The 13,412-nt window shown below is 43.4% G+C and overlaps 1 protein-coding gene across 1 annotated transcript; it reads right to left on the bottom strand.

Annotated features, from left to right (window-relative positions):
- Positions 1–897: 897 nt before the first annotated feature.
- Positions 898–13,390, bottom strand: GGA3 (golgi associated, gamma adaptin ear containing, ARF binding protein 3). Its single transcript, XM_075277227.1, has 17 exons — positions 13,322–13,390; positions 11,138–11,222; positions 10,952–11,027; positions 10,673–10,771; positions 10,401–10,524; positions 9,103–9,206; positions 8,937–9,017; positions 7,786–7,923; positions 7,591–7,672; positions 6,644–6,760; positions 6,238–6,504; positions 5,826–5,893; positions 5,211–5,458; positions 4,898–5,127; positions 3,854–4,023; positions 3,648–3,758; positions 898–3,550 (listed from the first exon to the last, which is right to left on the bottom strand). The coding sequence occupies exons 1-17, from the start codon at positions 13,359–13,361 to the stop codon at positions 3,440–3,442; spliced, it is 2,151 nt and encodes a 716-aa protein (XP_075133328.1). The 5' UTR covers positions 13,362–13,390; the 3' UTR covers positions 898–3,439.
- Positions 13,391–13,412: the final 22 nt, after the last annotated feature.

The following is a 13,412-nucleotide window of genomic DNA, read 5'->3' as shown; positions in this document are numbered from 1 at the left end:
CATGTCACCCGACAGACTATGAAGCCTTTAACGTCCAAGGTTACATTCACATCTGCATGGGAGACTTTTTCCTCTGCCAGTTTCAAAAGGATGGACTTGTTTCATAAAACTTATGTTTCATAACATGCCAAAGATAGGGAGCCTTTATGCAATAAGTTTGGAACTAGCATAGAATTGAACTGGGTTTGTAATAACGCATACTGCAGAAACAACATCATTTAGATCTATGAAATCATGTAACTAATCTGCGACATGTGAACATACCCCTGAATTGCCTGCACTTGGTGTAGAAAGGAGCACTGTAAGGGCTCATTCACATCGCGCACGATCTCCGTCTGTTGGGTTTCAGTCTTCTGCAGAGAGAAGATGGAAACCCAACAGACCATGTCCGGCCATGAGTGCTGGGGAGCATTATGTGGCAAAACCGTTTTTTTTTTTTTTTTTTTTTACTGGACACAAAGTCCTGCATGTCTGACTGCGTGTCCGGGTAAAAAAAAAATGATTTAGCTGTGGAGAGCACAAAACGCTCACTGGCGCTCACGGCCGGACCCTTTCCAAACCCAGTCAAATGAATGGGTTTGAATAATGACTGCCGGTTTCCGTCTCCTGCTCAGTTTCGGGTAGGAAACGGAAACCTGCAGAACGAAGGCCAGGGTGCAGATGTGAACCCGGCCTAACCCCAATAAGTAATTCCAGACTAACATCATCTGATGCGTTGAGGGTTCCAATCATTGCTGACATATATGCTATGAGACCTAACCTGAAACTACAATAGATGTGAGAACATTGTATAATTTCACTTGTGACCAGTTCTGTTTTGATAAAACAAGACAGTATAGCCATTCTACTTGCACAAGTCTCTATGACTGTGGAAACCAATAGAAATGACAACTTGAGAACAAACAAGACAAAGGTTTTATTAAACATGCAAGATCAAGAGTTAAGCTGACAGTCACACTGTAGATCTGTACTTGGTGACATGTTCACACAACAAATATTACAGTACTTTTCAGTCTTACAATGGTAGGACTTCTAAGATTCACAGCCGACAGTCTTGTGGAGACTTGGAGATGCCCATTCTATATAGTACAATCAACGGGATAAAAATGAGACGTCTGTGTGGTTTCATTCCTTTGTGGCACAGCTAAGGGGGATCTTTCTCTCTGGAGTCTCCTAGTCATCAAATTTACTGCATAAAATCTACTTTGGGTCTCTAAACGGTATATGTGCAGGATAGAAATTCTGTCTTTTTTTTTTTTTACTAAGCAATATAACTCTGCATTTGTAATGTTGCCCTCAATGAGTCTGTTATTGGTAATGCTCACGGCTGCTGGAATTTGCTCAGTAATGACACTTGTCCATATCCACAGAATAGCTGACTGTGACCCCCACCATCAAAGCAGTCCAAGCTCCCTTGATTCAATGGGACTTCTGGACATCACTGTCCTATAGGCATGATTGGATGTCTTTTGTGAATTTGGGGGTCTTCACTGATATTCCCTATCATGTCGATATGGGATTAAACAACTTTTACATACAAAAGAAGGGTCTTTCCAGATCTTAGAGGGGGGAGAACCCTAAATTAGTCCTGTGCGGGAGACACACTCCACATGCAGGCTGTATTTTCCAGACCGAATACAGCTATTAATTTTTAATAATATCCAATTATTAATATTGTACAATGAATGGGATGTATAACTTGTTCCATATTGACGTTCATAGGAATTCAATCACACAGGATCTTTACTGCTTCTGACTGACCATGGCCATTTATGAAGGAGTCTGATCAGGGCCTACTGACTCCACAGCCCTGCCGCTATATTACTATACTGGGGGGGATTTGGTCTTTGGACTATGGCCTAAATTTGGGCCACCAGACTAGTTGGTGTAAACACTGCACCACAGATAGGGAGAGCACACTAAATACAAAGTAGTATTTACCTCATGGCTGACCGTGCCCCTACCTTCTGGCTAGAGCTAGGGCTACTAACAATTTGTACACCATGGTACCAGTTGTAAATGTGGTTGCACTAAAATCCGGTACGTTTGGATTTCTGCCCACTGTATTGCTGTGTCATCTGCTTTCTGTGGATTACAGAACCCTGGACGTAGTACAGCCTAGTGTAGTTCCGTATCCAATCCGTTTCATCTGTTTTTTTTTTTTTTTATTGTTTTTGTGTGTGAACGACCCCATTGACTATAATGGCTCTGTATTCTGTGCAATAATTTTATGGCTAGCACAAAGAACAAAAAGTGTGAAAATGCCCTTAATTTGTAGGGCAACATTACGGCTAGGGCTACACAGTGATTTTTTTTTTTTTGCAGTGTTACTAATTTATTTTAACTATTGAGCTACAGCTGCAGTCCAGATGGATGCACTGAGTTGTATGTAATCCTGTGGCCTGCAGCTGTCGCCTAATAGTTAAAATCCATCAGTAGGGCTACAAAAAGTCAGTGTAGCCCCGGCCTCATTCCCATTCAGGGCAATGAGAGCTGACCTGCAGGAACCCAGCATGAGCACTACACGTTGAATGGAGCCATCTGTGTCTGATGCCCTGCAGAGAACAGCTAATGGTGGGGTTGCCAGACGTTGGACCCCCCACTGAACAAATATTAATGGCTGATGATAAAGATAGCTCATGAACATCAAAACCCAATCCAATATGTATACATAGAAATCTATACAATAAGCTTGACTCATTTCTGATTGGGGGGCTCATATGCCAAATGTAGGGCATATAGACAGAGAGAGGGCAGAGTGCAGAGCGGTTCTGTAGTGACTTTAATTCCGGTCAGACTCTAGCTGTCCTTGTATTACAAAGACCATTAATCAGAATGGCTGCCATGTGGCATTACATTAACCCTGCAGTGGCTCCAGCTATTTGGACCTAGGGTACTTAGCTGAACACTCTGAGGCCTGTCTTGTAAAAAGGGCGCTCCTTCTCAAAAAAATAAAAAATCTTCAATCTAAAGGCAATCTTTGGTCTCTGCTAAGTAACTCCCCACCTACTCAACTTGTTTATGGCTGTCCATATCGTATGTGTACTATAAGCTGACCATTGAAAGATGGGAGGGGTCTGTATTTGCTTGAAATTTTAACATCTAACTATACAGACTTGTCTCTATAATAAATAAGCATAATACTGTATACAGAAAAAGTGGACCATCTGAAAATCTGGTCCTAAATCTCTAGCATTGAGTGTTTATACAGGAGACAGGCTTAGCGGGCATCAGAGAAACAACAGTATAAGGATGAATGGAGTAGAAGACCAAGAGCCCTAATGGTTGATGAAAGTAAAGTGCTGAGAGGGTCCCTGTTACTTGCTGCCTCCAAGTCCAGGCTGTTAGTTCACCTGGAGCCTGTAAACAATCTGAATTCTGAAGCAATGTCACCTCACATTCAGTATCACAGTCTGAGTTAAAAAATAGAAATCTCAGGTCATAGTTTCCCCCACTGGTCAGGGTCTGGGAACTGGTCCACTTCCCCCACCTCAGTGCTGGACTCTTCTCCAAGTACAAAGGACAGTTTGTACCTGAGCCGCACTTTATCCTATGGGGGGAAAGAATACAAGATCATGGCATAAAGATGCATAGCTTGTAACCCTGCACAGTGACATACACATGCGAGCGGTTCTTTATTAATATACCTTCATAGGGTTGGCCAGCAACATGACTTGTGTAATGGATGCTGGGGGCAGGATAGGATTGAATGCTGCCAAGTCTGTCCCAGATGCAGGCTGCAACTTCACCTTCATTGTCTGAGTTCAAAAAGAGAGTATCAGTCATTTTATAACGTGCTTCAGTACTAAAGACATACCTTAAATTTACCTATACTGCATACACCTATACTCACCTTCGGAACTGCAGCTTGAAAAAGAATTTTGCGGACCGGCAGTGGCGCAGTGTTGATCATAGAGATGATAACCACCAGGACATCTGGACGATCGGGAGGACAATCCTTAGCAAGGTGCAATAATATACGAAAGCCGTTCTTGTCATAAGCAGTCAGGGGCAGGAGGGAACCTGAAAACCAATTATATCACTTATTATATACCGATAGGGATGTCTATCCAGCATGCAGCTTATATATTACCAGCAAATAGGCAGTCTACATCCAAAGTGTTAGTGACATTAGGATCTACCTATATCTGATTAGTGTAGGTCTGACTTTCAGCACCTCCACCGATCTACAACCTACATTTTACTAAACACAGTGCCATACATTCTGTAGTGGCTCTGTGTGGTACTGCAGCTCAGTCAGGTACTGCCATTACAACATGTACAGAACTACATTACACTACAACTACATTAAACAGCTGATTGATGGAGGTGCCAACAGTTGGACCCCTATAAAAAGGATTTGCCCATGACCGATAATGTCATCATTTATTGATCAGTAAGAGTTTAAAGGTCAGAACACCATAGACCATCAAAAGGGAAGCTGCAGAATTAGTTTAGCTCTGCAGTTACTAATTCATTCTATGACCAGAGCTTATCTTGACCACCATTGAACCACAACTCTATACACTAGATCTGCACCCTTAACCTGTAAGCGTCCCATAGGCCAAACCAAATATGGCGTATCTAACAATATGTAATAATTCTTTATGTAGATTTGTAGTTGTTCAACCACTGGGGTCCTAGTAACCCAATCTTAATGTGGTAGCAATGATCAGTATGGGACTGCTGGAGGTGGCTGAGTACGCTTGGCCATCTCACAGGTGCTGTAGAAATACATAGAGCTGCTATACGTCTGCATGACCATGGCTCAGTTCAGACATGGATACAAAGGATCCCATTCCTGTGAATATTGGAGGTCCCAGCAGTTAAAACTCCATAAATCTGCAACTTCTGCCCTATCCACAGACAACCCCATAGACAACAATAGACAACTTACTTGGTCTAATGGATTCTAAAGGTACAGTCACGTTTGATAGGGATATATAAGAGCCTTTCTGAGGACTTTCCTGCTGATGTGGTAGGAAAAGCGGGCTACTTGGGGCAACAGGCAAGGTGCCGAATGATGGTGCAGAAACCGCAGTTACCACAGCATTTGGAGGCTGCATTGCTATCAGTGTCGGTACAGTGCTGGGAAGGGGAGCAGGAGCCGCAGCTTTAGTTGAGGCTCTAAAAAGCAAAACCATTAGATATTTTTGCATCTGCTTATCTGGGTTAGCACATTACCAAAAGAACGCATTATTTCAACTCACCCTTTTGCTTCTTCCAAAAGTTGCTGCCCAAGAACCTCAAGCTCATGAAGTTTGATGCCCCCTGCAGGAGGGGCAGTTAAGGGCACTGTTGCAGGATCAGTACTAAATGCAGTAGTATATGTGGCGGGTGAGGGGAAGGAATTAATTGAAGTCATGGGTATTACTGGTTGTGCCAACAGTGGAGTGGCTGTTGAGGTAAGTTGATCAAGTGATGGTCCACTAAAAAAATCTAAGTCTTTGCTGTCCACCTGAAAGGAAAGAGGCAGAGCTTAGGTTAACTGGGTGTCCCATTAAGGACACTTATCCTCTATCCAAAGGATAAGGCACAAGTCTCAGGTCAGTGGGGGTCGAACCGCCAGTCCCCCAATCATCAGGAGAACGGGAGTCCGTCCCCCTTTCCTGTTCCTAATGAATGGAGAGTCAAGTGTGTTTTCATCACCGGTGCTCCATTCACTGCCAGGAATACAATCTCCTGCAGCGCCATAGCAGTGACTGGAGCATTGACCATGCAAGTGCACTGGCACTCTATCCACAAGAACGAGGCATAGAAGACTTTTGGTACCTGTTCTCCTGAATTTACACAGAGCAAATGAGACTTCTTACAAAAGTCAATACCTGGAATATGTCCGGCTTGGAGTTTGCAGGTGATTCTTTTGCTGCGTTTGGAGGGGAATCATCAATACCTTAAAAAAAGTTATAAGGGACATTAGAAATAGAACATGATCTATGGTCTATCCTCATAGTGGCCATACAGTGGTGAAGCTGATCTATCGTCTATCCTCATAGTGGCCATACAGTAGTGAAGATGATCTATTGTCTATATTCACACTGACCATACATGGTGACACTGATATGTTTCACATAATGAGAAGTAACAAGGATATCTGTATTAAATATTCCATCTTGTAGTAATGAATAATTGTCCTATTATGATATAGACAATATAGGGAGCTAGGGACTACACAACCAGTAATTTATCACACCATTATTACATAAAGATCACTATTTCCAATAATAAACCTATTACCTAGATGCAGCAGCTCTTCATCAAGAAGACAAAGCGAGTTGGTCGCACTGTTCATGTGAGTCAGAGCGTGATCCAAAGAAGAGCGAAGAGGTCTGGACTGTGTGGGTACAAGCGGAGGAGGAGGAAGGATGGGGATCAATGCTGGTGCCTGCTCTGTTACATCAGGAAGTGGCAGAGGCAGTGGCAGTGGGTCTTCAGGTGGGCTGGTAGACTCAAACCCTGCCAGATCGATTAGAGTGGGCAGACTGGTGCTGGTCTCTGTCAATTCTGATTGGGCAAAAAACAAAGAAATGACTGTGATTGGCTGACGGTACTTATTGGCATTTCCTGTGTGCTGAGACGGGTCCAGGAAGTAAAGACCAGAAAGAACAAAGGGAACGTCAGAACAACAGCGGCAGGCACTGACCATTATTATTTGTTATTTCTGGAAGGTCCAGTTCACCGTTGATGTCTTGACCTTCTACAACCTTCTTGTACATATTGATGGCACGAGACAAGTTGTCACTAGCTTGGAGAATGTCCCCTGGATTAACAAAGGTAAATGAAGTTTCTCAAACAAGATGGACATCACAGAGTGCAGACAGGAGGAACAAATCAGTCCAGGACATAAAACATCCAAAACTCAATAGGACTGTATATGGAGAACACAGGAATCAATCATGTGAGAAGCAGACATGTCCATAAATACCCATAAGGCTTCGGTTCCATGCATACGACTGAGTCTGCATCCAATGTGGAGCTGAGTTTGCAGCAGAATGCACTCAGATGACATAATGAGGGGCACCCGAGTGTGTTCCGTTATGCATTCATGTCTATGGGGGGATTAGGATTCGTTGCGATGACTATGATGATTATAAAGCAGGTTTTAATCATGCTCAATGTCATTGGAGTGAATTGGAAGCCCGCATAGACATAAATGCATAACGGAACGCACTTGGATGTCACCTTGACTGTCATCTGTGTGCATTGCACTGCAAGCTCAGCCCCATATAAGATGCACACTTGGTCATGTGCATGGGGCCTAAGCATGAGTTGGGACGGGATAAACATGCTGCAGAATTAATCTATATTTCCCTGTTGAAGATGCTGTCGCAAAAAACACAGCATTGAGTGTTTTTTTTTTTTTAATGAAGCTTTCAACCATTACATTGCAAAGACTGAAAGTTGTGGATGAAATGGTCTTATTTGTATCACATGGATGACATTTGTTTAATCTTATCCCCTATATTGCTACTGTACATTGTAGAGGGGTATCCTCATGGAGGCTAACCCGCTGCGATAAATGTCCATAAGGCCTCAGTTCAAAGCAGTAACAAAGGAAATAAAAGCAATGCACAGACTATATTCTCCTACCCAGGCTGCTATCATTGTCCTCAGTCTCACTGGCCATTTTGAACAGGGTGAGTCTTTTGCTCTCGCACCTCTCAAATAATTCCTGCAAAAAAGAAAGTAACAAGAAACAACTATGTAAGTATTAATCGGGTTTCTGAGCTTACAGACATGCAGAAGTCACACATGAGCCTGCTGGACAAGTAAAGAGTCTGGTACCTTCATAAGCTCCTTGTCCCCCTCTGAAGAGTCTTCTTTGCTGTAATGGGTTAACATTTCCTGCAGCAGCTTCACATTGTTATCCACTTCCTCCAGAGTGTGGACTCTCTTACTCACCTTCTGCATCCGCACCTCATCCTAAACATTACAGTTACAAGTAAGCAAATGTTGGGTTAGGACACAAGCAAAGAGCGGGAGTAGACAATGCTGGCAAGGAAAAACAAACTAAAATTACTTTCTAATATACTATATCCCAATCATTCATCCATTCACACTGTCACTGAATGGATCATTTACACGGATTTATAATGGGATTTAGACACAGTCTTGTCACAAGGGAACATAAAAGTGCTTACCCTGCTGCCCTATAAAAAAAAAAAAGCTCTCAGAGGCTACTTTTAGGTAGTGTACCTCTTGGTGAGAGATTGGTGACTACTACACTTGCCTCTATATACCTCTTGGTGAGAGATGGTTGACTGCTAGACATTAGAGATGAGTGAACACTGTTCGGATCAGCCGATCCGAACAGCATGCACCCATAGAAATGAATGGAAGCACCTGGCACGTACACTTTGCCGGTGGCCGTGCCAGGTGCTTCCATTCATTTCTATGGGTGCGTGCTGTTCGGATCAGCTGATCCAAACAGTGTTCGCTCATCTCTACTAGACATGCCTTTACAATGCACTTGAACACAATTTGACATATCCAGGTTCTGTAGAAAGTTTTGTTCAATTCCAACAACTTGGTGTGATTTTTTTTTTCCAATTATGAAAACATTGAGCAGAACTGCCAACAGACAAACGGCAAGGTGTCTTTTTTGTGTTGCATTGTGACCATCTGAGATCACACACTTCAGAACCCTGTAATAATATTCTAGTGATACGACACCAATGCCTTAAAGGGAATATCCAGCTCAGTCTCATTCCAGTGACTAGGCTGTGCACTGTGCTTTATAAGTATGGTCACCCAAATGCTGCAGCCTCTTCAATGAGCTGATTGGGAGGGGGTTTAGCTGTTGGACCACTTTTGATCTTCAACTGATCTATCCTAAGGAAGATCATTAATTGACAAATCCCAGAAAACCCCTTTAAGTGTAATATTGCAGGCAATATCCACAGATATCACCATGTATTTTATAAGGATGTCCTCACCTCCTTCACCATGGATTTAATAAGCTTGTTTGCTTCCTGGAGATCATCTGGATTCTTACTCTTCAACAGTCTGGCTAACAACTGAAAGGTAAAAAGACACCAAATATAGAGGGAATGTGACAACAAAGCAGGATAAATAGTGCCTGGCGTAAGGCCCTCTACATACTTTAGATCTCTCTTCATCATCAAAAATTGGGTTTTTAGGTCGAACTGGAGGTGAAGGGATCAAAGTTCGATCCACTGGGATCACAGGATCAGCGAGCACAATTCCTGGGGAAGAGATTTACAGTGACGTTATCAAAACTAAGGACATACACATATAGTCACAGGACTGTCAGAATTACCTTGCAATAGGTATGGTCCTGTTAGCAAAAATTAAACAGGTTGGTTTACACAAGGTATTTCATCATATTGGTAAAGAAATCAGTTGTTAGGCCCCATGCACACTGGCAAATAAGGTCCAGAAAATCTGGTCTCTATATTGCCCTCGTTTTCTGACACTAGGACTCCTTGCAGCCCAATGATATATGATGCTAGGAATCCCTGCCTCCTTGTATCTCCACTAACCTGTACTGTACATAATATGGGACAGTGAAGACACAAGAAGGCAAGGATCTCCAACATCATAGATCAATAGGATGCAAGCAGCCCCGGTCTCCTGACCAAATTCAGTTTGGCAAATGCAGGGATTATATGATCTGAGTTTGCTGGACTGTATTAGCCTGTGTGTGCATGAGGCCTGCAAAGGTTTCTCCCAAAACCAACATTTATCATATTCAAGTAATGTACTCTATTACCTCTGTTAGTCCCATAGAAACTGAATGAACGTGCACATGTACCCATCACACTATTGTATCAGGGTACTGACAAGAAAGAAAAAAAACAAACATACCTGATGACAGGCACAGATATAGTGCCCAAAAACTCATGTTTATTACGTTTTGTATATGGCACAGGTCGCCCAGACATAGCAATTAATCTGTACAGTTCCTTGTGCCTCACATTGCAAGCTCAGTCCCTTTCACTAAACACTGAGGGTGCCATTGCTTCTCTGTTCTGATTACTGATGGAGTCCTGGAGTCAGCCCTCCTGTGACCAAACACTGACAGCCTTTACTATGGAGAAATCATCAATGTGTATTGTCAGGACATACTTTAAAGAGGTTGCCCCTCTGTTGGGACACACACCGAAAATAGAGCAGGGGTCAAGGATAAGTGGCCAGCAGCCAATTAATTTCTACAGAACAGAAGGAGTTAGTCAAGTACTGTGCTCGGTCAGCCCCATAGAAGTGTATGGAGTGATGGTCACACATGTACACTACCTTCTGGGGACCTCCATTCTCGTTTTTGCTGCTTATCCCCTATCCTGTGAAACGGTGCTAAATGTTGGTAGTAGGGACATTGCACAGACAAGAACACATCCTCAGTAGTACATGTACGGGTAGCAGTATAGAGAAGGCCGCACCTTGTCTCTTCAGCATCTGGTATGCATCCTTTATTTTATTCTCCTCTGGAAGAGCCACCGTCCAGCTATATAACAGGCCCACAACTTTACTCTTCACCTTCTCCGAAACCCTGTCTCCCAGGTACTGTAAAGAATGTCAACATTATTCTGACTGCCTTATTTCATAGATTTTACTGTATATGTGATACATGTAGATGGTGACAAGCAATGACTAGTCATCCAGATAGATCCTCCTGTCAGCACCACAACACATGAGGTCAGGTCACACTCACCTTTGGAGATACAACCTTAATCAGCTCATTCAGAAAGCGAAATTTACCAACTTCACCATGAAATCTTCTGCCGCAGTTCTTCATGCAAGCCTCCAAAACCTGTGAGGAGAACCACTGTAACTACTCAGCACCCCGCTGTACACCCCGTATCCTAAGGCATGCTGCTGGCCCCATGTGCATGTAGTTTTTTCACAATAATCCACAGCAATTCTGCTACATGTGAACATGCCCACAGACACCGGTATAAAAATTAGGTACCAGGGCGTGCAATGTACTCACGGTCAGGGCTTGCAGGGCCTCCCATTCTTGCGGGGACTGGATTTTATGAGCCAGGAGTCTGACTGCGATCTGTGGACTGAGCAGAAACACAGCGCTGCATTTCACAACTGTCTCAAAGCACAAATTCTAAATGAATTTTAGACCTGTTCCCATCCCCCAAGAGCGCAATATTAACCCTTGACTTACCCTTCAAGCTCCTTGTTGATTTGGTCACAGAAACTAATAATATATTCCCAATCCTCCTGTCGGTTACAGGGGTTTGTGGCTTTATCTGCAGTGAGAATGAAAGAAGGAAAGGCAATGACTTGAGTCCTTAGGCCAAGTGGGATCAGGTACCATAATGAAACCTTTAAAGGCAGAGGCGTAACTTAAAGCTCTTGGACCCCAATGCTAAATTATTAATGGGACCCCCACTTATCATGTTCTAGCTATAACACTGCTGTTGCCTTGCAGAGCCCGGTTGCTACCCATGCACTAGGTACTTCCCATGGCTATGCCCATGTTAGAAGGTAATATCTTATACGTTACATTAAAGACTTGTCCTAAGCTAGTCACTGCATGACTGCCACTCTATTCAATGACAATGGGACTGGTGGAGACGGCCAAGGACAGCCCCTGCCCTAGAGAATAACAGTGGACATGTATGCAGAGTTATATAGGTGAATACAATGATGCTATCCTTCCTTCAAGAAACCAGTCACCCTGTATTGAGAATGAGATGACTCTGCTCATCCTGTCCCAGTACATCCAGTCTTGTGACCTTTGTGCGAATTGGAATATTTCAAAATTGTTTAAATGGAAAATAAGAAAACAAATTAACTAAATTTTACAATAAAAACCTGATTTACATAATATGTTACATCTAATGATGCTAAAAATGTCATTTTACTAGGCTTACATGGATCAATAACATGAGAAGTAATGTTTTTTCACAGAAGGGAATATCTGATTATTTCGATAAGAATTAGTCTTGTCATTACAGTAAAGTAGCAGCATAGACAGTATATGCTATACATGTGTGATATACGCCAGTCCCACCACTAGGACCTACAATGGGGGTCCTCTGTCCCACTTGGTAAGGTGGCCTCTGGCTGCCACATCCAGATGTAGAATTAATAGATGACCACACACCTGCTCCATATCTTGGGCTTGGCCTATAACCCCCAAATGGATCCGTAAAAAAATATGGCTGTGTTTTGGGCCATAGAAATGAATGAGTCCATGTGGTATCAGCAATCATGGATGGTATATGGAAAATAAATAAAATTGCGTAAGGGTGCGCTCACATGTGAGTTGTTTAATCCGTTCTTCTAATCTGATGCATAAACATGAATCCCAAGGGACCCCATTGACTATAATGAGGTCTACTGGGGATCCGTTTTTGTTTTTTTTTCACACTGACCTCACTGGACAGTAAAGGCCTCTTCACACGGAGTATATGCTCGCTGATTCTGAACGTGTAACACGTTCCGAATCAGCGGCATTAAAACATCCCATTCATTTCTATGGGGAGTGCACGTATGCCGGCTCCCATAGAAAGTAATGGGATCGGTTTTAACGCCTCTGATACGGAACGTGTTACACGTTCAGAATCAGCGAGCGTATTTTATACAGATTCAACACCAATGCAGATGAGAATATAGTACAAGCATACTTAGGTGTGAATGGAGAGAGCGCAGACGCAACTTCTCCATCACAGCACCTAGCACCATTAGACAAGTGTTAAGCCAAGTTCACACTGCAAAAACGCACCACGGCCATAATGTTCCCATGCTAAAGCTGAAACTACGCTGGCATGTTTTTATGGTTTTTCAGGTGAAAGCACTTTCAATGTTACTGGGTGTGGGGTAATCTGTTCCATACCCGCCATTAACACAAGTGCTTTCAGCTTCAATATATTTGAGAATTGGTTCTCCAGCACATTTTTGGCTTTAGCCACATCTGCAGTGTGTAAACCCAGCCTTGATGAGTGGCAATAATGGATGGAAATCATGGACAGTCACCAATGGAACATGCACTAACATGCCACCATGTGTAATGTACCAGGGGGCGCAGTGCCCACCATATTTATACAGTGCAACACATTGCTGCAAGTGGCCCAGGTGCAATACAAGGGGGCACAGGCATAACTGACGTCCAGACTACATGACATGAGACCTCTGCCCACTTGTGGGTTGTCAGACTGGCACCATGCCCCTTGTACTGCAGCTGTTATGGCTCCAGCCCGGCTACACTGTACCCTCCCTAGCATATACCGGGGACGTCACTGCGCATGTGCGGGGAGTACGACTCCTATCACTACGAGCTATGTGGGTGAGTTATGAGAGGTGACAGGTGGTGACCCGGCGGGTGTCGCTGTCTGTCACTCACTCAGCCAGGACTCCAGGGTCTCCCCGTCACTGTCCGCCATGATGCCAGCGGAGACCCCGCCCCCTCCGCGGAGACTTCTAGGAACCGTACA

Source organism: Leptodactylus fuscus, chromosome 6 (genome assembly GCF_031893055.1).
Source record: "Leptodactylus fuscus isolate aLepFus1 chromosome 6, aLepFus1.hap2, whole genome shotgun sequence".
Classification (NCBI taxonomy): Eukaryota; Metazoa; Chordata; class Amphibia; order Anura; family Leptodactylidae; genus Leptodactylus; species Leptodactylus fuscus.
Note: the sequence above shows the minus strand (reverse complement) of the source record. Positions and strands in the feature narration are given on the sequence as shown.